Source organism: Euwallacea fornicatus, unplaced genomic scaffold (assembly GCF_040115645.1).
Source record: "Euwallacea fornicatus isolate EFF26 unplaced genomic scaffold, ASM4011564v1 scaffold_58, whole genome shotgun sequence".
Classification (NCBI taxonomy): Eukaryota; Metazoa; Arthropoda; class Insecta; order Coleoptera; family Curculionidae; genus Euwallacea; species Euwallacea fornicatus.
This window is the reverse complement of record NW_027096026.1, coordinates 365,471-390,663: the sequence shown is the minus strand read 5'-3', so window position 1 is coordinate 390,663 and position 25,193 is coordinate 365,471. Positions and strand designations below refer to the sequence as shown.

General features: G+C 37.5%; 1 protein-coding gene across 1 annotated transcript; it reads right to left on the bottom strand.

The window, feature by feature from the left end:
* Positions 1 to 388: 388 nt before the first annotated feature.
* On the bottom strand, positions 389 to 5,683 carry LOC136349763 (uncharacterized). Its single transcript, XM_066301490.1, has one exon. It carries the CDS (start codon positions 5,681 to 5,683, stop codon positions 389 to 391), a length of 5,295 nt encoding a protein of 1,764 aa, XP_066157587.1.
* Positions 5,684 to 25,193: the final 19,510 nt, after the last annotated feature.

The following is a 25,193-nucleotide window of genomic DNA, read 5'->3' as shown; positions in this document are numbered from 1 at the left end:
GAACGTGACGGTACCCTCAATTTTGTCTACCGCTAAGGGTAACGATGGGATATTTCGACACTCAAGGACTACATCCCATGCACATTTTATAGTTTGATTGCCTCGCAATATAGTTTCTTCGGAAGAACACAAAGCCGAGGAATTTTGACTAATAAAACATTTGTATCAACTATGGCGGGTCGTGACATCTGGGAAGCAAGCAAATACAAGATGTGCAGGGGCGTAGCTTTGGGACTTACATTAACTAATATATCAAGTCTTGGCCCCTCAAGTCTTAACATCCTCCCCCCCTTGAAAGGCCATGCTTGACTTTCAACAATACGTGCTACAGATGCGGTGTACCTAGTTATTGACTATCCTATTGCTAACGTTCCTAGAGTCCCTAAACTTAAGCCACTGGCAACAAAGCCACTCGCGCGACTGATCTTTTGAGAACGCCACCTTTGGTTCTTACACTAACTACTCGCACTATATTGTCTGGTCCGGGATGAACGGCCGTGATTCGTCCTAGCGGCCAGCATAGCGATGGTGCGTGATCTTCCTTCAGGAGCACTAGAGCGCCAACCTGCACGTCGTGATTGGGTTGAATCTGCCATTTGTTTCGTGTCTGCAGTTGGTGAAGGTATTCTTTCCGCCATCTGGACCAGAAGTGTTGTCCGATGATCTGGAGGTGCTGGTAGCGCTTGTTGAAGTTGACCTTATCATCGGTGCGATCTCTTTCGGGTATGGCCGTGAGCTCTTGCCCAATTAGGAAATGGGCCGGGGTGAATGCCTTTAGGTCGTTGGGATCGGAACTCATAGGGATCAAAGGTCTGGAGTTCAAAATCGCCTCGATTTGCGTTGTTATTGTATAAAATTCCTCGTAATGGAACCGAGAGCCATTCAAAACCCGCTTTAAATGATGTTTACAAGACTTCACCGCCGCTTCATGAAGCCCGCCCCAATGTGGAGATCTAGCGGGCATAAATTGCCATTTTATGTTTGAGTTTGTTAAAAAGTTCTGCAATGGACTAGACCTCACAATGTTTTGAATTGCTCTGAGCTCGTTGTTGCAACCTACAAAATTCGTTGCGTTGTCGCTGTATATGAATGAACATAGGCCTCGTCTTGAAACAAATCTTTTTAGCATACTCAAGAATCCGTCGCTGGTCAGGTCCGTGACAACTTCTATGTGCACTGCCTTGATCGCGAGACACACGAAGATGCAAATGTACCCCTTGATCGTTTTTCGAGACCGGGTTTTACCATCTTTTAATTCGAATGGCCCGGCATAGTCGACTGCCACGGACGAGAACGGCCGCGACGGTGTGACGCGGGAAATGGGCAGCTCACCCATCCGTGGAGTGAGGGTGTTACTCGGATTGGACTTGAAACATGTCATGCATTTTCGGATGTGTGCCCTCACTGTTTGTTTGCCATTCAGAGGCCAGTACCTTTGCCTGACGTGAGCTAAGGTGCACTGGGCCCCTGCGTGCAAGGTGCGTCTATGTTCGCGCGCGATGATGAGTTGGGTTAGCGGATGTTTGGCGGGCAGCACGATGGGATGCTTTACGTTATAAGTGTAGTTCGAGTTCGATAGTCTACCGCCTAACCTAATCATGCCGTCTTGAGCAAGGAACGGAGAGAGTGACTTTAATTTACTTCTGGTAGAAACGCGCCTCCCAGTGCTTAGGTCGCGACTTTCTGCAGGAAACGATCTTGCTTGAACTATTCTTATAAGTCGCCATTCCGCCTGTTGCACTTCGCCGGGGCTCAGGGGCCCAGCTTCTCTTTCCCCCTTGGGTAACTTTGCGTTGCTCCCAAACCTTACGCAGTATGCCACGACGCGTAATAATTTATGAAGGCACGAAAATCTGTCAAATATCTCGTCATCGGGGCATTGCGCTACTAGAGACACCTCCGGGGCTTCCTTAAGCCCGGGCGTGTCCTTAGTTGGAGCCGCGAACCTTGAAATGGCCGAATCTTTAGGCCACCCTTCGGGTTTTACGAGAAAACTGGGACCGTGAAACCATAGTTGACGATTCGCTGGTTCCCTTATGCTGGTACCACGCGATATGATGTCCGCGGGATTCTCCTCAGATTTTACGTGGTGCCAGTCATCAATATCGGTCAGTGATTGAATCGCCGCCACCCTATTGGCGGTGAAAGTCTTCCACCTTTTAGGTTCGTTCGCGATCCAACAAAGAACGATCGTGGAATCGGTCCATAAAAACGTTTTTGTTATGGGTAGCGCCAGAATATCAGCAGACCTCTTTACCAGGTCTGCTAACAGCGCGGCTCCGAGGAGCTCTAATCGCGGTAACGAGAGGACTTTTAAAGGACTGACGCGGGACTTCGCACACAGTAAATGGCTCGCAATTTGTCCATTTTCATCTATCGAGCGCAGGTATATGCAACACCCGTAAGCCCTTTCGCTGGCGTCTGAAAATCCGTGTATTTCTATGGTCTTGGGCTTATTAACAAGCACGTGACGCGGTACTTGCAATAGGCCTACCCTTGCTATTTCGTTTTTTAGTTTTACCCATTCCGCGTGCAGCTGGCTTGGAATTCCCTCATCCCAATCGATTTTCAGCTGCCAGAGACGTTGAATTAACAGTTTCACGCGTACTGTTAAGAAACCCACGATTCCCAAGGGGTCAAATATTTTCGAGACCCACGACAATATTGTTCGTTTTGTTACCTTGCCGTGAGTCTCCGCGAATTTTTTCGAATCGTATTCAAACGTGTCAAGACTGGGAACCCACGAAATCCCCAAGGTCTTGCTGCTGGAGTCATCGCTTATAAGATATTTTTTCTCGTGACCATCCTTGGCGATTTCATCCAGCAATTGGTGTGCGTTTGATCTGAACTGTCTCAATTCGAATCCGTATTTTGCGAGGATTCGGCGGATGTTTTCTCCCAATCGTTTCAGGGAATCGAGGTCTGAAGATCCAGTTAACAAGTCATCAACATAGAAGTCAGACGCTATTGTTTCAGATTCGCGCGGCCATTGTTCAGCTACATCTTGTGATATTTTAATTAAACAACGCGTCGCGAGATACGAGGCTGAAGCTGTACCGTACGTTACCGTGTTGAGCTGATAGTGTCTGACTTCTTCATTGGGTGTGTCTCGCCATACTATGCGCTGAAGATCCCTCTCGTGCTCGTCTACCAAGATTTGCCGATACATCTTGGTTATGTCACCGATCAACACGAAGTTGTGTTTCCTGAATCTCAATAATATTGAGAATAGGTCCTTTTGTATCGTGGGCCCGACCTTCAGGACGTCGTTCAGTGATGAACCTTTTGTGGTTTTGCATGCAGCGTCAAAAACTACTCTTAGCTTGGTAGTCATGCTTTCCAGTTTTTGAACGCAATGGTGCGGTATATAGTATATAGGGAATTTCGATGATGTTGGTTCACGCGGTACCTCCGTCATGTGTCCGAGGTCCTTGTATTCCTGCATGAATGCTCGGTAGGCAGTTCCTAGTTCATGGGTTTTTGCCAGTCGTCTTTCGATTGCATACAAACGATTGAGCGCTGTTTGCTTCGAATCGCCCAAGTCCGTGAATTTCTGTTTCAATGGAAGCTTCACCACGAACCTGCCACCTTCGTCGCGAACTGTGGTCTTAATGAAGTGCTCTTCGCATTCACGCTCTTCCTCGGTCATGTGACTTAAGGAATGCGAGTTGGCCTCCTCAACAAGCCAAAATTTTTCCAAACCCCTTTCCAACGGGTTCTGCGCAAGAAAACAGTTAGACATCATTGACTGTGTTTTACCGAGTCTGCCTTGTTGATGTGGGACTCTGCCGGCTATTATCCAGCCCAGTAATGTCTTTTGCAGCGTGGGAAGAGTTCTGCCTAGTTTCAACTGTCCTATGCAGAGGAGGTCCAGAAATACTTCGCAACCCAAAAGCATGTCTATCTCAGAGGGTACATTAAACTCAGGGTCCGCCAGAACCAACTCATCGGGAATATTTAGTTTTAATTTATCGAAGTAGCTTTGCGGAGCTACTTCTGTTATTTTCGGCACGACGAGAAAACTCAATTTTGTTTTGAAGGCTGTGGTTCGAGATGCAACTGATATGTCCGTGGCATGCGATATTCTCGTCTGTATCTGGTTTATGCCTAAGACGGGAATGTCGACCTTTGACGGTGTTAGTTGTAATTGTTTAACCATGGCTGTGCTTACGAAGTTAGATTGACTGGCCGAGTCCAGCAGTACTCTGCACGGAATTCGGGTTTTGTGCTTGCCGTAGGCATCTACCACAGCCGTCGATAGTAGCATGAGACAATTTCTGGCATTTTGACAGGTATTTGTCAATATCGGATGTGATGTGTTTTGTTCACTAGTGCCTTCGTGAGGGTTTGAATTGTCATGGCGAGAACTGTTTCCGTTGTCCCGATTGACGTCTACGTTACCAGCTCGCGAAGGTTGTTGTGGCTTATGAAGCAGGGTCGCATGTCTTTGCCGACACATTTTGCATCCCGATGACCGACATTCCGACAGTTTGTGTCCGTGCCGTAAGCAATTCGTGCATAAATTCATCCTTTTTACCTTTTCAAACCGATTCGAAATTGATAACCTTTTGAACTCCTCACATGAATATATGAAGTGTTCACCCTTACAGAACGGACACGCTGGTCGGTACGTGGTGCTAGTGGTGGCAAAGGATCTTGATTCATTAGATTTTTTAGGGTTTGACCACACCCTTGAGTCAACTGCTTCCAATACCTGGCATCTCTGCATTAGAAATTCGTTAAATTGGTCGATTTTTGGCGAATTTATGCCTTGGGAGTATCTCTCCCACTCGCGTCTTGTACTAATATCTAACTTGGACACCAGAATATAAATCCACATGGTGTTCCACTCACGGACCCTTTCGCCTAAGGATTCTAATGCGCGAAAGTTCTTGAAGAAATGGTTTGAGAAGTTTCTCAACGCGATATGCGATTCCTTGGCTAACGCAGGGAACTCTATGATTTCCTTTAAATGTGAGTTAATGATAAATTTCGTATTCTGGTATCGTCTCTCAAGGAGGTCCCAAGCAATAGCATAATTTGCGTTGGTAGGAGCTAGTGATGCTAATAACGTTTTTGGTTCGCCTCGCAGAGATGCTTCTAGGTAGTAGAAGCGTTGAGCATCCGATAATGCATGGTTATCGTGAATCACTGCCATAAACATGTCACGGAATCGTTGCCAATCCGCGTAGCACCCGCTAAATTCGGGTAGGGTTAAAGATGGAAGCTTAATGCATGATTTGGGTGAAACGACTGAGTCACCTGAACCAGCGATGGCCTGTAGCGATGCGCTGGTCGAAGGTGATTCAGTGTTCCGATTTGCGTTTACATTGGTTTGCCGTTGATTATGAAAGTGCTTTTCTAGCACACCTTGCGCTATAGCTACTGCCTCGAAATAACGAGTTTCAAAATTATCGCGTTCTTCTCCCAGTTCCCCTTCGTCGTAGTTACTGGGAAAATCAGTAATTAGTAACTCTTCGTATTCCGTTTGGATCGATTTGAACTTGTCTAATATGGATTTCGCGCTATCATATCTAGCTTGCAGTAATTCGATGCATTGATCCAAATCGGTTTTATTTAGAAAACTTGTGAAGCGCGTTAGCTCACCCTTGATTTGGGCCTTGCTATTTTTTAATTTCTTCAAAATGAGTTCTGGGGCAAACTGTTCATCTACGATGGACATTATGTTAAGTTTACCGAGTACAAACTAACGTGAAACCGTGGCGATATATACTTAATGGTGAGAGGGAATTAGTGGATTGTTTGGGGTAGCGGGTGTAAATATGGAAAGACTGACCTTTAAGCTGATGTTCACTCCTCGTTGGTGGTTTCCTCGACGTTGCTGGGAAGATCCGGCTCGAAGGACCAAATGTTGAACGATAGGCAGGGGTTCCTTCCTTGGAGGTTGGAGATACCACCCGCGAGTTATTATACGAGAGCGCTTACACGCGAGCACTACTTGTAGTACTTGTCGGTTCACGTTACCGACGTTGTACTTTTATGTTACGAGAGTCCAGGACGGACTATATACCTGCTTAGCGAGGTACACGTGGGATCTCCCGAAAATCTCGGAATTAGGACAACCCGTCAAACTATTGCACTATTTATTAAATGATTCGTAAATAGTTATTAGTTTGACGGGTTGTCCTAATTCCGAGATTTTCGGGAGATCCCACGTGTACCTCGCTAAGCAGGTATATAGTCCGTCCTGGACTCTCGTAACATAAAAGTACAACGTCGGTAACGTGAACCGACAAGTACTACAAGTAGTGCTCGCGTGTAAGCGCTCTCGTATAATAACTCGCGGGTGGTATCTCCAACCTCCAAGGAAGGAACCCCTGCCTATCGTTCAACATTTGGTCCTTCGAGCCGGATCTTCCCAGCAACGTCGAGGAAACCACCAACGAGGAGTGAACATCAGCTTAAAGGTCAGTCTTTCCATATTTACACCCGCTACCCCAAACAATCCACTAATTCCCTCTCACCATTAAGTATATATCGCCACGGTTTCACGTTAGTTTGTACTCGGTAAACTTAACATAATGTCCATCGTAGATGAACAGTTTGCCCCAGAACTCATTTTGTCTACCGCTAAGGGTAACGATGGGATATTTCGACACTCAAGGACTACATCCCATGCACATTTTATAGTTTGATTGCCTCGCAATATAGTTTCTTCGGAAGAACACAAAGCCGAGGAATTTTGACTAATAAAACATTTGTATCAACTATGGCGGGTCGTGACATCTGGGAAGCAAGCAAATACAAGATGTGCAGGGGCGTAGCTTTGGGACTTACATTAACTAATATATCAAGTCTTGGCCCCTCAAGTCTTAACACTTTATGTGCTCAAACACACAACTTTTGTAACATTTCAAATTTCGAAGCTCGATAACTTCGGCAAACAAACTCCAAGTTTCTTAAACGAGGTGTCAAATTAATCAGCTCGTCGAGATCTTTGAGAAGTCACAACAAATCATAATTGCATCTTGTTGCATTTCCAAGAAAAATAGTACTTTATGTCCTCAAACACAGAACATTTGTAACATTTCAAACTTCGAAGCTCGATAACTTCGGCAAACAAACTCCAAGTTTCTTAAACGAAGTGTCAAATTAATCACCTCCACGAGATCTTTGAGACGTCACAACAAATCATGAATGCATCTTGTTGCATTTCCAAGAAAAATAGTACTTTATGTGCTCAAACACACAACTTTCGTAACATTTCAAATTTTGAAGCTCGTTAACTTCGACAAATGATGACCAAATTTCTTAAACGAAGTGTCAAATTAATCAGCTCCACGAGATCTTTGAGACGTCACAACAAATCATAATTGCATCTTGTTGCATTTCCAAGAAAAATAGTACTTTATGTGCTCAAACACACAACTTTCGTAACATTTCAAACTTTGAAGCTCGTTAACTTCGACAAATGATGACCAAATTTCTTAAACGAATTGACAAATTAATCAGCTCCACGAGATCTTTGAGACGTCACAACAAATCATGATTGCATCTTCTTGCATTTCCAAGAAAAATAGTACTTTATGTGCTCAAACACACAACTTTCGTAACATTTCAAACTTTGAAGCTCGTTAACTTCGACAAATGATGACCAAATTTCTTAAACGAAGTGACAAATTAATCAGCTCCACGAGATCTTTGAGACGTCACAACAAATCATGATTGCATCTTGTTGCATTTCCAAGAAAAATAGTACTTTATGTGCTGAAACACACAACTTTCGTAACATTTCAAATTTTGAAGCTCGTTAACTTCGACAAATGATCACCAAATTTCTTAAACGAAGTGTCAAATTAATCAGCTCCACGAGATCTTTGAGACGTCATAACAAATCATGATTGCATCTTGTTGCATTTCCAAGAAAAATAGTACTTTATGTGCTCAAACACACAACTTTTGTAACATTTCAAATTTCGAAGCTCGATAACTTCAGCAAACATACTCCAAGTTTCTTAAACGAGGTGTCAAATTAATCAGCTCGTCGAGATCTTTGAGAAGTCACAACAAATCATAATTGCATCTTGTTGCATTTCCAAGAAAAATAGTACTTTATGTGCTCAAACACACAACTTTCGTAACATTTCAAATTTCGAAGATCGATAACTTCGACAAATGATCACCAAATTTGTTAAACGATGTGTCAAATTAATCAGCTCGTCGAGATCTTTGAGACGTCACAACAAATCATGATTGCATCTTCTTGCATTTCCAAGAAAAATAGTACTTTATGTGCTCAAACACACAACTTGTGTAACATTTCAAATTTCGAAGCTCGATAACTTCAGCAAACATACTCCAAGTTTCTTAAACGAGGTGTCAAATTAATCAGCTCGTCGAGATCTTTGAGAAGTCACAACAAATCATAATTGTATCTTGTTGCATTTCCAAGAAAAATAGTACTTTATGTGCTCAAACACACAACTTTCGTAACATTTCAAATTTCGAAGATTGATAACTTCGACAAATGATCACCAAATTTGTTAAACGATGTGTCAAATTAATCAGCTCGTCGAGATCTTTGAGAAGTCACAACAAATCATAATTGTATCTTGTTGCATTTCCAAGAAAAATAGTACTTTATGTCCTCAAACACAGAACATTTGTAACATTTCAAACTTCGAAGCTCGATAACTTCGGCAAACAAACTCCAATTTTCTTAAACGAAGTGTCAAATTAATCAGCTCCACGAGATCTTTGAGACGTCACAATAAATCATGATTGCATCTTGTTGCATTTCCAAGAAAAATAGTACTTTATGTGCTCAAACACACAACTTTCGTAACATTTCAAATTTTGAAGTTCGTTAACTTCGACAAATGATCACCAAATTTCTTAAACGAAGTGTCAAATTAATCAGCTCCACGAGATCTTTGAGACGTCACAACAAATCATGATTGCATCTTGTTGCATTTCCAAGAAAAATAGTACTTTATGTGCTCAAACACACAACTTTCGTAACATTTCGAATTTCGAAGCTCGATAACTTCGACAAACAAACTCCAAGCTTCTTAAACGAAGTGTCAAATTAATCAGCTCCACGAGATCTTTGAGACGTCACAATAAATCATAATTGCATCTTGTTGCATTTCCAAGAAAAATAGTACTTTATGTGCTCAAACACAGAACATTTGTAACATTTCAAATTTCGAAGATCGATAACTTCGGCAAACAAACTTCAAGTTTCTTAAACGAACTGTCAAATTAATCAGCTCCACGAGATTTTTGAGACGTCACAACAAATCATGATTGCATCTTGTTGCATTTCCAAGAAAAATAGTACTTTATGTGCTCAAACACAGAACTTTTGTAACATTTCAAATTTCGAAGCTCGATAACTTCAGCAAACATACTCCAAGTTTCTTAAACGAGGTGTCAAATTAATCAGCTCGTCGAGATCTTTGAGAAGTCACAACAAATCATAATTGCATCTTGTTGCATTTCCAAGAAAAATAGTACTTTATGTGCTCAAACACACAACTTTCGTAACATTTCAAATTTTGAAGTTCGTTAACTTCGACAAATGATCACCAAATTTCTTAAACGAAGTGTCAAATTAATCAGCTCCACGAGATCTTTGAGACGTCACAACAAATCATGATTGCATCTTGTTGCATTTCCAAGAAAAATAGTACTTTATGTGCTCAAACACACAACTTTTGTAACATTTCAAATTTCGAAGCTCGATAACTTCGGCAAACAAACTCCAAGTTTCTTAAACGAGGTGTCAAATTAATCAGCTCCACGAGATCTTTGAGAAGTCACAACAAATCATAATTGTATCTTGTTGCATTTCCAAGAAAAATAGTACTTTATGTCCTCAAACACAGAACATTTGTAACATTTCAAACTTCGAAGCTCGATAACTTCGGCAAACAAACTCCAATTTTCTTAAACGAAGTGTCAAATTAATCAGCTCCACGAGATCTTTGAGACGTCACAACAAATCATGATTGCATCTTGTTGCATTTCCAAGAAAAATAGTACTTTATGTGCTCAAACACACAACTTTCGTAACATTTCAAATTTTGAAGTTCGTTAACTTCGACAAATGATCACCAAATTTCTTAAACGAAGTGTCAAATTAATCAGCTCCACGAGATCTTTGAGACGTCACAACAAATCATGATTGCATCTTGTTGCATTTCCAAGAAAAATAGTACTTTATGTGCTCAAACACACAACTTTCGTAACATTTCGAATTTCGAAGCTCGATAACTTCGACAAACAAACTCCAAGCTTCTTAAACGAAGTGTCAAATTAATCAGCTCCACGAGATCTTTGAGACGTCACAATAAATCATAATTGCATCTTGTTGCATTTCCAAGAAAAATAGTACTTTATGTGCTCAAACACAGAACATTTGTAACATTTCAAATTTCGAAGATCGATAACTTCGGCAAACAAACTTCAAGTTTCTTAAACGAAGTGTCAAATTAATCAGCTCCACGAGATTTTTGAGACGTCACAACAAATCATGATTGCATCTTGTTGCATTTCCAAGAAAAATAGTACTTTATGTGCTCAAACACACAACTTTCATAACATTTCAAATTTTGAAGCTCGTTAACTTCGACAAATGATGACCAAATTTCTTAAACGAAGTGTCAAATTAATCAGCTCCACGAGATCTTTGAGACGTCACAACAAATCATGATTGCATCTTGTTGCATTTCAATGAAAAATAGTACTTTATGTGCTCAAACACACAACTTTTGTAACATTTCAAATTTCGAAGCTCGATAACTTCAGCAAACATACTCCAAGTTTCTTAAACGAGGTGTCAAATTAATCAGCTCGTCGAGATCTTTGAGAAGTCACAACAAATCATAATTGCATCTTGTTGCATTTCCAAGAAAAATAGTACTTTATGTGCTCAAACACACAACTTTTGTAACATTTCAAATTTCGAAGCTCGATAACTTCGGCAAACAAACTCCAAGTTTCTTAAACGAGGTGTCAAATTAATCAGCTCGTCGAGATCTTTGAGAAGTCACAACAAATCATAATTGCATCTTGTTGCATTTCCAAGAAAAATAGTACTTTATGTCCTCAAACACAGAACATTTGTAACATTTCAAACTTCGAAGCTCGATAACTTCGGCAAACAAACTCCAAGTTTCTTAAACGAAGTGTCAAATTAATCACCTCCACGAGATCTTTGAGACGTCACAACAAATCATGATTGCATCTTGTTGCATTTCCAAGAAAAATAGTACTTTATGTGCTCAAACACACGACTTTCGTAACATTTCAAATTTTGAAGCTCGTTAACTTCGACAAATGATGACCAAATTTCTTAAACGAAGTGTCAAATTAATCAGCTCCACGAGATCTTTGAGACGTCACAACAAATCATAATTGCATCTTGTTGCATTTCCAAGAAAAATAGTACTTTATGTGCTCAAACACACAACTTTCGTAACATTTCAAACTTTGAAGCTCGTTAACTTCGACAAATGATGACCAAATTTCTTAAACGAATTGACAAATTAATCAGCTCCACGAGATCTTTGAGACGTCACAACAAATCATGATTGCATCTTGTTGCATTTCCAAGAAAAATAGTACTTTATGTGCTCAAACACACAACTTTCGTAACATTTCAAACTTTGAAGCTCGTTAACTTCGACAAATGATGACCAAATTTCTTAAACGAAGTGACAAATTAATCAGCTCCACGAGATCTTTGAGACGTCACAACAAATCATGATTGCATCTTGTTGCATTTTCAAGAAAAATAGTACTTTATGTGCTCAAACACACAACTTTCGTAACATTTCAAATTTTGAAGTTCGTTAACTTCGACAAATGATCACCAAATTTCTTAAACGAAGTGTCAAATTAATCAGCTCCACGAGATCTTTGAGACGTCACAACAAATCATGATTGCATCTTGTTGCATTTCCAAGAAAAATAGTACTTTATGTGCTGAAACACACAACTTTCGTAACATTTCAAATTTTGAAGCTCGTTAACTTCGACAAATGATCACCAAATTTCTTAAACGAAGTGTCAAATTAATCAGCTCCACGAGATCTTTGAGACGTCACAACAAATCATGATTGCATCTTGTTGCATTTCCAAGAAAAATAGTACTTTATGTGCTCAAACACACAACTTGTGTAACATTTCAAATTTCGAAGCTCGATAACTTCAGCAAACATACTCCAAGTTTCTTAAACGAGGTGTCAAATTAATCAGCTCGTCGAGATCTTTGAGAAGTCACAACAAATCATAATTGTATCTTGTTGCATTTCCAAGAAAAATAGTACTTTATGTGCTCAAACACACAACTTTCGTAACATTTCAAATTTCGAAGATCGATAACTTCGACAAATGATCACCTAATTTGTTAAACGATGTGTCAAATTAATAAGCTCGTCGAGATCTTTGAGACGTCACAACAAATCATGATTGCATCTTCTTGCATTTCCAAGAAAAATAGTACTTTATGTCCTCAAACACAGAACATTTGTAACATTTCAAACTTCGAAGCTCGATAACTTCGGCAAACAAACTCCAATTTTCTTAAACGAAGTGTCAAATTAATCAGCTCCACGAGATCTTTGAGACGTCACAATAAATCATGATTGCATCTTGTTGCATTTCCAAGAAAAATAGTACTTTATGTGCTCAAACACACAACTTTCGTAACATTTCAAATTTTGAAGTTCGTTAACTTCGACAAATGATCACCAAATTTCTTAAACGAAGTGTCAAATTAATCAGCTCCACGAGATCTTTGAGACGTCACAACAAATCATGATTGCATCTTGTTGCATTTCCAAGAAAAATAGTGCTTTATGTGCTCAAACACACAACTTTCGTAACATTTCGAATTTCGAAGCTCGATAACTTCGACAAACAAACTCCAAGCTTCTTAAACGAAGTGTCAAATTAATCAGCTCCACGAGATCTTTGAGACGTCACAATAAATCATAATTGCATCTTGTTGCATTTCCAAGAAAAATAGTACTTTATGTGCTCAAACACAGAACATTTGTAACATTTCAAATTTCGAAGATCGATAACTTCGGCAAACAAACTTCAAGTTTCTTAAACGAAGTGTCAAATTAATCAGCTCCACGAGATTTTTGAGACGTCACAACAAATCATGATTGCATCTTGTTGCATTTCCAAGAAAAATAGTACTTTATGTGCTCAAACACACAACTTTCATAACATTTCAAATTTTGAAGCTCGTTAACTTCGACAAATGATGACCAAATTTCTTAAACGAAGTGTCAAATTAATCAGCTCCACGAGATCTTTGAGACGTCACAACAAATCATGATTGCATCTTGTTGCATTTCAATGAAAAATAGTACTTTATGTGCTCAAACACACAACTTTTGTAACATTTCAAATTTCGAAGCTCGATAACTTCAGCAAACATACTCCAAGTTTCTTAAACGAGGTGTCAATTTAATCAGCTCGTCGAGATCTTTGAGAAGTCACAACAAATCATAATTGCATCTTGTTGCATTTCCAAGAAAAATAGTACTTTATGTGCTCAAACACACAACTTTCGTAACATTTCAAATTTCGAAGATCGATAACTTCGACAAATGATCACCTAATTTGTTAAACGATGTGTCAAATTAATAAGCTCGTCGAGATCTTTGAGACGTCACAACAAATCATGATTGCATCTTCTTGCATTTCCAAGAAAAATAGTACTTTATGTGCTCAAACACACAACTTTCGTAACATTTCAAACTTTGAAGCTCGTTAACTTCGACAAATGATGACCAAATTTCTTAAACGAAGTGACAAATTAATCAGCTCCACGAGATCTTTGAGACGTCACAACAAATCATGATTGCATCTTGTTGCATTTCAATGAAAAATAGTACTTTTTGTGCTCAAACACAGAACATTTGTAACATTTCGAATTTCGAAGCTCGATAACTTCGGCAAACAAACTCCAAGTTTCTTAAACGAGGTGTCAAATTAATCAGCTCGTCGAGATCTTTGAGAAGTCACAACAAATCATAATTGCATCTTGTTGCATTTCCAAGAAAAATAGTACTTTATGTGCTCAAACACACAACTTTCGTAACATTTCAAATTTTGAAGCTCGTTAACTTCGACAAATGATGACCAAATTTCTTAAACGAAGTGTCAAATTAATCAGCTCCACGAGATCTTTGAGACGTCACAACAAATCATGATTGCATCTTGTTGCATTTCCAAGAAAAATAGTACTTTATGTGCTCAAACACACAACTTTCGTAACATTTCAAATTTTGAAGTTCGTTAACTTCGACAAATGATCACCAAATTTCTTAAACGAAGTGTCAAATTAATCAGCTCCACGAGATCTTTGAGACGTCACAACAAATCATGATTGCATCTTGTTGCATTTCCAAGAAAAATAGTACTTTATGTGCTCAAACACACAACTTTCGTAACATTTCAAATTTTGAAGTTCGTTAACTTCGACAAATGATCACCAAATTTCTTAAACGAAGTGTCAAATTAATCAGCTCCACGAGATCTTTGAGACGTCACAACAAATCATGATTGCATCTTGTTGCATTTCCAAGAAAAATAGTACTTTATGTGCTCAAACACACAACTTTTGTAACATTTCAAATTTCGAAGCTCGATAACTTCGGCAAACAAACTCCAAGTTTCTTAAACGAGGTGTCAAATTAATCAGCTCGTCGAGATCTTTGAGAAGTCACAACAAATCATAATTGCATCTTGTTGCATTTCCAAGAAAAATAGTACTTTATGTGCTCAAACACACAACTTTCGTAACATTTCAAATTTTGAAGCTCGTTAACTTCGACAAATGATGACCAAATTTCTTAAACGAAGTGTCAAATTAATCAGCTCCACGAGATCTTTGAGACGTCACAACAAATCATGATTGCATCTTGTTGCATTTCCAAGACAAATAGTACTTTATGTGCTCAAACACACAACTTTCGTAACATTTCAAATTTTGAAGCTCGTTAACTTCGACAAATGATCACCAAATTTCTTAAACGAAGTGTCAAATTAATCAGCTCCACGAGATCTTTGAGACGTCACAACAAATCATAATTGCATCTTGTTGCATTTCCAAGAAAAATAGTACTTTATGTGCTCAAACACACAACTTTCGTAACATTTCGAATTTCGAAGCTCGATAACTTCGACAAACAAACTCCAAGCTTCTTAAACGAAGTGTCAAATTAATCAGCTCCACGAGATCTTTGAGACGTCACAACAAATCATAATTGCATCTTGTTGCATTTCCAAGAAAAATAGTACTTTATGTGCTCAAACACAGAACATTTGTAACATTTCAAATTTCGAAGATCGATAACTTCGGCAAACAAACTTCAAGTTTCTTAAACGAAGTGTCAAATTAATCAGCTCCACGAGATCTTTGAGACGTCACAACAAATCATGATTGCATCTTGTTGCATTTCCAAGAAAAATAGTACTTTATGTGCTCAAACACACAACTTTCGTAACATTTCAAATTTTGAAGCTCGTTAACTTCGACAAATGATGACCAAATTTCTTAAACGAAGTGTCAAATTAATCAGCTCCACGAGATCTTTGAGACGTCACAACAAATCATGATTGCATCTTGTTGCATTTCAATGAAAAATAGTACTTTATGTGCTCAAACACACAACTTTCGTAACATTTCAAATTTTGAAGCTCGTTAACTTCGACAAATGATCACCAAATTTGTTAAACGATGTGTCAAATTAATCAGCTCGTCGAGATCTTTGAGACGTCACAACAAATCATGATTGCATCTTCTTGCATTTCCAAGAAAAATAGTACTTTATGTGCTCAAACACACAACTTGTGTAACATTTCAAATTTCGAAGCTCGATAACTTCAGCAAACATACTCCAAGTTTCTTAAACGAGGTGTCAAATTAATCAGCTCGTCGAGATCTTTGAGAAGTCACAACAAATCATAATTGTATCTTGTTGCATTTCCAAGAAAAATAGTACTTTATGTGCTCAAACACACAACTTTCGTAACATTTCAAATTTCGAAGATCGATAACTTCGACAAATGATCACCAAATTTGTTAAACGATGTGTCAAATTAATCAGCTCGTCGAGATCTTTGAGAAGTCACAACAAATCATAATTGTATCTTGTTGCATTTCCAAGAAAAATAGTACTTTATGTCCTCAAACACAGAACATTTGTAACATTTCAAACTTCGAAGCTCGATAACTTCGGCAAACAAACTCCAATTTTCTTAAACGAAGTGTCAAATTAATCAGCTCCACGAGATCTTTGAGACGTCACAATAAATCATGATTGCATCTTGTTGCATTTCCAAGAAAAATAGTACTTTATGTGCTCAAACACACAACTTTCGTAACATTTCAAATTTTGAAGTTCGTTAACTTCGACAAATGATCACCAAATTTCTTAAACGAAGTGTCAAATTAATCAGCTCCACGAGATCTTTGAGACGTCACAACAAATCATGATTGCATCTTGTTGCATTTCCAAGAAAAATAGTACTTTATGTGCTCAAACACAGAACTTTTGTAACATTTCAAATTTCGAAGCTCGATAACTTCAGCAAACATACTCCAAGTTTCTTAAACGAGGTGTCAAATTAATCAGCTCGTCGAGATCTTTGAGAAGTCACAACAAATCATAATTGCATCTTGTTGCATTTCCAAGAAAAATAGTACTTTATGTGCTCAAACACACAACTTTCGTAACATTTCAAATTTTGAAGTTCGTTAACTTCGACAAATGATCACCAAATTTCTTAAACGAAGTGTCAAATTAATCAGCTCCACGAGATCTTTGAGACGTCACAACAAATCATGATTGCATCTTGTTGCATTTCCAAGACAAATAGTACTTTATGTGCTCAAACACAGAACTTTTGTAACATTTCAAATTTCGAAGATCGATAACTTCGGCAAACAAACTTCAAGTTTCTTAAACGAACTGTCAAATTAATCAGCTCCACGAGATTTTTGAGACGTCACAACAAATCATGATTGCATCTTGTTGCATTTCCAAGAAAAATAGTACTTTATGTGCTCAAACACAGAACTTTTGTAACATTTCAAATTTCGAAGCTCGATAACTTCAGCAAACATACTCCAAGTTTCTTAAACGAGGTGTCAAATTAATCAGCTCGTCGAGATCTTTGAGAAGTCACAACAAATCATAATTGCATCTTGTTGCATTTCCAAGAAAAATAGTACTTTATGTGCTCAAACACACAACTTTCGTAACATTTCAAATTTTGAAGTTCGTTAACTTCGACAAATGATCACCAAATTTCTTAAACGAAGTGTCAAATTAATCAGCTCCACGAGATCTTTGAGACGTCACAACAAATCATGATTGCATCTTGTTGCATTTCCAAGACAAATAGTACTTTATGTGCTCAAACACACAACTTTCGTAACATTTCAAATTTTGAAGCTCGTTAACTTCGACAAATGATGACCAAATTTCTTAAACGAAGTGTCAAATTAATCAGCTCCACGAGATCTTTGAGACGTCACAACAAATCATGATTGCATCTTGTTGCATTTCAATGAAAATTAGTACTTTATGTGCTCAAACACACAACTTTTGTAACATTTCAAATTTCGAAGCTCGATAACTTCAGCAAACATACTCCAAGTTTCTTAAACGAGGTGTCAAATTAATCAGCTCGTCGAGATCTTTGAGATGTCACAACAAATCATAATTGCATCTTGTTGCATTTCCAAGAAAAATAGTACTTTATGTGCTCAAACACACAACTTTCGTAACATTTCAAATTTCGAAGATCGATAACTTCGACAAATGATCACCAAATTTGTTAAACGATGTGTCAAATTAATAAGCTCGTCGAGATCTTTGAGACGTCACAACAAATCATGATTGCATCTTCTTGCATTTCCAAGAAAAATAGTACTTTATGTGCTCAAACACAGAACATTTGTAACATTTCAAATTTCGAAGATCGATAACTTCGGCAAACAAACTTCAAGTTTCTTAAACGAAGTGTCAAATTAATCAGCTCCACGAGATCTTTGAGACGTCACAACAAATCATGATTGCATCTTGTTGCATTTCCAAGAAAAATAGTACTTTATGTGCTCAAACACACAACTTTCGTAACATTTCAAATTTCGAAGATCGATAACTTCGACAAATGATCACCAAATTTGTTAAACGATGTGTCAAATTAATCAGCTCCACGAGATCTTTGAGACGTCACAACAAATCATAATTGCATCTTGTTGCATTTCCAAGAAAAATAGTACTTTATGTGCTCAAACACAGAACATTTGTAACATTTCAAATTTCGAAGATCGATAACTTCGGCAAACAAACTTCAAGTTTCTTAAACGAAGTGTCAAATTAATCAGCTCCACGAGATCTTTGAGACGTCACAACAAATCATGATTGCATCTTGTTGCATTTCCAAGAAAAATAGTACTTTATGTGCTCAAACACAGAACTTTTGTAACATTTCAAATTTCGAAGCTCGATAACTTCAGCAAACATACTCCAAGTTTCTTAAACGAGGTGTCAAATTAATCAGCTCGTCGAGATCTTTGAGAAGTCACAACAAATCATAATTGCATCTTGTTGCATTTCCAAGAAAAATAGTACTTTATGTGCTCAAACACACAACTTTCGTAACATTTCAAATTTTGAAGTTCGTTAACTTCGACAAATGATCACCAAATTTCTTAAACGAAGTGTCAAATTAATCAGCTCCACGAGATCTTTGAGACGTCACAACAAATCATGATTGTATCTTGTTGCATTTCCAAGAAAAATAGTACTTTATGTGCTCAAACACACAACTTTCGTAACATTTCAAACTTTGAAGCTCGTTAACTTCGACAAATGATCACCAAATTTCTTAAACGAAGTGTCAAATTAATCAGCTCCACGAGATCTTTGAGACGTCACAACAAATCATGATTGCATCTTGTTGCATTTCCAAGAAAAATAGTACTTTATGTGCTCAAACAGACAACTTTTGTAACATTTCAAATTTCGAAGCTCGATAACTTCAGCAAACATACTCCAAGTTTCTTAAACGAGGTGTCAAATTAATCAGCTCGTCGAGATCTTTGAGAAGTCACAACAAATCATAATTGCATCTTGTTGCATTTCCAAGAAAAATAGTACTTTATGTGCTCAAACACACAACTTTCGTAACATTTCAAATTTCGAAGATCGATAACTTCGACAAATGATCACCAAATTTGTTAAACGATGTGTCAAATTAATCAGCTCGTCGAGATCTTTGAGACGTCACAACAAATCATGATTGCATCTTCTTGCATTTCCAAGAAAAATAGTACTTTATGTGCTCAAACACAGAACATTTGTAACATTTCAAATTTCGAAGCTCGATAACTTCGGCAAACAAACTCCAAGTTTCTTAAACGAAGTGTCAAATTAATCACCTCCACGAGATCTTTGAGACGTCACAACAAATCATGATTGCATCTTGTTGCATTTCCAAGAAAAATAGTACTTTATGTGCTCAAACACACAACTTTCGTAACATTTCAAATTTTGAAGCTCGTTAACTTCGACAAATGATGACCAAATTTCTTAAACGAAGTGTCAAATTAATCAGCTCCACGAGATCTTTGAGACGTCACAACAAATCATGATTGCATCTTGTTGCATTTCCAAGAAAAATAGTACTTTATGTGCTCAAACACACAACTTTCGTAACATTTCAAATTTTGAAGTTCGTTAACTTCGACAAATGATCACCAAATTTCTTAAACGAAGTGTCAAATTAATCAGCTCCACGAGATCTTTGAGACGTCACAACAAATCATGATTGTATCTTGTTGCATTTCCAAGAAAAATAGTACTTTATGTGCTCAAACACACAACTTTCGTAACATTTCAAACTTTGAAGCTCGTTAACTTCGACAAATGATCACCAAATTTCTTAAACGAAGTGTCAAATTAATCAGCTCCACGAGATCTTTGAGACGTCACAACAAATCATGATTGCATCTTGTTGCATTTCCAAGAAAAATAGTACTTTATGTGCTCAAACACACAACTTTTGTAACATTTCAAATTTCGAAGCTCGATAACTTCAGCAAACATACTCCAAGTTTCTTAAACGAGGTGTCAAATTAATCAGCTCGTCGAGATCTTTGAGAAGTCACAACAAATCATAATTGCATCTTGTTGCATTTCCAAGAAAAATAGTACTTTATGTGCTCAAACACACAACTTTCGTAACATTTCAAATTTCGAAGATCGATAACTTCGACAAATGATCACCAAATTTGTTAAACGATGTGTCAAATTAATCAGCTCGTCGAGATCTTTGAGACGTCACAACAAATCATGATTGCATCTTCTTGCATTTCCAAGAAAAATAGTACTTTATGTGCTCAAACACACAACTTTTGTAACATTTCAAATTTCGAAGCTCGATAACTTCAGCAAACATACTCCAAGTTTCTTAAACGAGGTGTCAAATTAATCAGCTCGTCGAGATCTTTGAGAAGTCACAACAAATCATAATTGTATCTTGTTGCATTTCCAAGAAAAATAGTACTTTATGTGCTCAAACACAGAACATTTGTAACATTTCAAACTTCGAAGCTCGATAACTTCGGCAAACAAACTCCAAGTTTCTTAAACGAAGTGTCAAATTAATCAGCTCCACGAGATCTTTGAGACGTCACAACAAATCATGATTGCATCTTGTTGCATTTCCAAGAAAAATAGTACTTTATGTGCTCAAACACACAACTTTCGTAACATTTCAAATTTTGAAGCTCGTTAACTTCGACAAATGATGACCAAATTTCTTAAACGAAGTGTCAAATTAATCAGCTCCACGAGATCTTTGAGACGTCACAACAAATCATGATTGCATCTTGTTGCATTTCCAAGACAAATAGTACTTTATGTGCTCAAACACACAACTTTCGTAACATTTCAAATTTTGAAGCTCGTTAACTTCGACAAATGATCACCAAATTTCTTAAACGAAGTGTCAAATTAATCAGCTCCACGAGATCTTTGAGACGTCACAACAAATCATAATTGCATCTTGTTGCATTTCCAAGAAAAATAGTACTTTATGTGCTCAAACACACAACTTTCGTAACATTTCGAATTTCGAAGCTCGATAACTTCGACAAACAAACTCCAAGCTTCTTAAACGAAGTGTCAAATTAATCAGCTCCACGAGATCTTTGAGACGTCACAACAAATCATAATTGCATCTTGTTGCATTTCCAAGAAAAATAGTACTTTATGTGCTCAAACACAGAACATTTGTAACATTTCAAATTTCGAAGATCGATAACTTCGGCAAACAAACTTCAAGTTTCTTAAACGAAGTGTCAAATTAATCAGCTCCACGAGATCTTTGAGACGTCACAACAAATCATGATTGCATCTTGTTGCATTTCCAAGAAAAATAGTACTTTATGTGCTCAAACACACAACTTTCGTAACATTTCAAATTTTGAAGCTCGTTAACTTCGACAAATGATGACCAAATTTCTTAAACGAAGTGTCAAATTAATCAGCTCCACGAGATCTTTGAGACGTCACAACAAATCATGATTGCATCTTGTTGCATTTCAATGAAAAATAGTACTTTATGTGCTCAAACACACAACTTTTGTAACATTTCAAATTTCGAAGCTCGATAACTTCAGCACACATACTCCAAGTTTCTTAAACGAGGTGTCAAATTAATCAGCTCGTCGAGATCTTTGAGATGTCACAACAAATCATAATTGCATCTTGTTGCATTTCCAAGAAAAATAGTACTTTATGTGCTCAAACACACAACTTTCGTAACATTTCAAATTTCGAAGATCGATAACTTCGACAAATGATCACCAAATTTGTTAAACGATGTGTCAAATTAATAAGCTCGTCGAGATCTTTGAGACGTCACAACAAATCATGATTGCATCTTCTTGCATTTCCAAGAAAAATAGTACTTTATGTGCTCAAACACACAACTTTCGTAACATTGAAAACTTTGAAGCTCGTTAACTTCGACAAATGATGACCAAATTTCTTAAACGAAGTGACAAATTAATCAGCTCCACGAGATCTTTGAGACGTCACAACAAATCATGATTGCATCTTCTTGCATTTCCAAGAAAAATAGTACTTTATGTGCTCAAACACACAACTTTTGTAACATTTCAAATTTCGAAGCTCGATAACTTCAGCAAACATACTCCAAGTTTCTTAAACGAGGTGTCAAATTAATCAGCTCGTCGAGATCTTTGAGAAGTCACAACAAATCATAATTGTATCTTGTTGCATTTCCAAGAAAAATAGTACTTTATGTGCTCAAACACACAACTTTCGTAACATTTCAAATTTTGAAGCTCGTTAACTTCGACAAATGATGACCAAATTTCTTAAACGAAGTGTCAAATTAATCAGCTCCACGAGATCTTTGAGACGTCACAACAAATCATGATTGCATCTTGTTGCATTTCCAAGACAAATAGTACTTTATGTGCTCAAACACACAACTTTCGTAACATTTCAAATTTTGAAGCTCGTTAACTTCGACAAATGATCACCAAATTTCTTAAACGAAGTGTCAAATTAATCAGCTCCACGAGATCTTTGAGACGTCACAACAAATCATAATTGCATCTTGTTGCATTTCCAAGAAAAATAGTACTTTATGTGCTCAAACACACAACTTTCGTAACATTTCGAATTTCGAAGCTCGATAACTTCGACAAACAAACTCCAAGCTTCTTAAACGAAGTGTCAAATTAATCAGCTCCACGAGATCTTTGAGACGTCACAACAAATCATAATTGCATCTTGTTGCATTTCCAAGAAAAATAGTACTTTATGTGCTCAAACACAGAACATTTGTAACATTTCAAATTTCGAAGATCGATAACTTCGGCAAACAAACTTCAAGTTTCTTAAACGAAGTGTCAAATTAATCAGCTCCACGAGATCTTTGAGACGTCACAACAAATCATGATTGCATCTTGTTGCATTTCCAAGAAAAATAGTACTTTATGTGCTCAAACACACAACTTTCGTAACATTTCAAATTTTGAAGCTCGTTAACTTCGACAAATGATGACCAAATTTCTTAAACGAAGTGTCAAATTAATCAGCTCCACGAGATCTTTGAGACGTCACAACAAATCATGATTGCATCTTGTTGCATTTCCAAGACAAATAGTACTTTATGTGCTCAAACACACAACTTTCGTAACATTTCAAATTTTGAAGCTCGTTAACTTCGACAAATGATGACCAAATTTCTTAAACGAAGTGTCAAATTAATCAGCTCCACGAGATCTTTGAGACGTCACAACAAATCATGATTGCATCTTGTTGCATTTCCAAGACAAATAGTACTTTATGTGCTCAAACACACAACTTTCGTAACATTTCAAACTTTGAAGCTCGTTAACTTCGACAAATGATCACCAAATTTCTTAAACGAAGTGTCAAATTAATCAGCTCCACGAGATCTTTGAGACGTCACAACAAATCATGATTGCATCTTGTTGCATTTCCAAGAAAAATAGTACTTTATGTGCTCAAACAGACAACTTTTGTAACATTTCAAATTTCGAAGCTCGATAACTTCAGCAAACATACTCCAAGTTTCTTAAACGAGGTGTCAAATTAATCAGCTCGTCGAGATCTTTGAGACGTCACAACAAATCATAATTGCATCTTGTTGCATTGCCAAGAAAAATAGTACTTTATGTGCTCAAACACAGAACATTTGTAACATTTCAAACTTCGAAGCTCGATAACTTCGGCAAACAAACTCCAAGTTTCTTAAACGAAGTGTCAAATTAATCAGCTCCACGAGATCTTTGAGACGTCACAACAAATCATGATTGCATCTTGTTGCATTTCCAAGAAAAATAGTACTTTATGTGCTCAAACACACAACTTTCGTAACATTTCGAATTTCGAAGCTCGATAACTTCGACAAACAAACTCCAAGTTTCTTAAACGAAGTGTCAAATTAATCAGCTCCACGAGATCTTTGAGACGTCACAACAAATCATGATTGCATCTTGTTGCATTTCCAAGAAAAATAGTACTTTATGTGCTCAAACACACAACTTTCGTAACATTTCAAATTTTGAAGCTCGTTAACTTCGACAAATGATGACCAAATTTCTTAAACGAAGTGTCAAATTAATCAGCTCCACGAGATCTTTGAGACGTCACAACAAATCATGATTGCATCTTGTTGCATTTCCAAGACAAATAGTACTTTATGTGCTCAAACACACAACTTTCGTAACATTTCAAACTTTGAAGCTCGTTAACTTCGACAAATGATCACCAAATTTCTTAAACGAAGTGTCAAATTAATCAGCTCCACGAGATCTTTGAGACGTCACAACAAATCATGATTGCATCTTGTTGCATTTCCAAGAAAAATAGTACTTTATGTGCTCAAACAGACAACTTTTGTAACATTTCAAATTTCGAAGCTCGATAACTTCAGCAAACATACTCCAAGTTTCTTAAACGAGGTGTCAAATTAATCAGCTCGTCGAGATCTTTGAGAAGTCACAACAAATCATAATTGCATCTTGTTGCATTTCCAAGAAAAATAGTACTTTATGTGCTCAAACACACAACTTTCGTAACATTTCAAACTTTGAAGCTCGTTAACTTCGACAAATGATGACCAAATTTCTTAAACGAAGTGTCAAATTAATCAGCTCCACGAGATCTTTGAGACGTCACAACAAATCATGATTGCATCTTGTTGCATTTCAATGAAAAATAGTACTTTATGTGCTCAAACACACAACTTTTGTAACATTTCAAATTTCGAAGCTCGATAACTTCAGCACACATACTCCAAGTTTCTTAAACGAGGTGTCAAATTAATCAGCTCGTCGAGATCTTTGAGATGTCACAACAAATCATAATTGCATCTTGTTGCATTTCCAAGAAAAATAGTACTTTATGTGCTCAAACACACAACTTTCGTAACATTTCAAATTTCGAAGATCGATAACTTCGACAAATGATCACCAAATTTGTTAAACGATGTGTCAAATTAATAAGCTCGTCGAGATCTTTGAGACGTCACAACAAATCATGATTGCATCTTCTTGCATTTCCAAGAAAAATAGTACTTTATGTGCTCAAACACACAACTTTCGTAACATTGAAAACTTTGAAGCT

What these genes read in the sequence shown, in the direction of transcription:
- LOC136349763 (XM_066301490.1), bottom strand. Translation starts at nt 5,683, where the DNA reads ATGTCCATCGTAGATGAACAGTTTGCCCCAGAACTCATTTTGAAGAAA.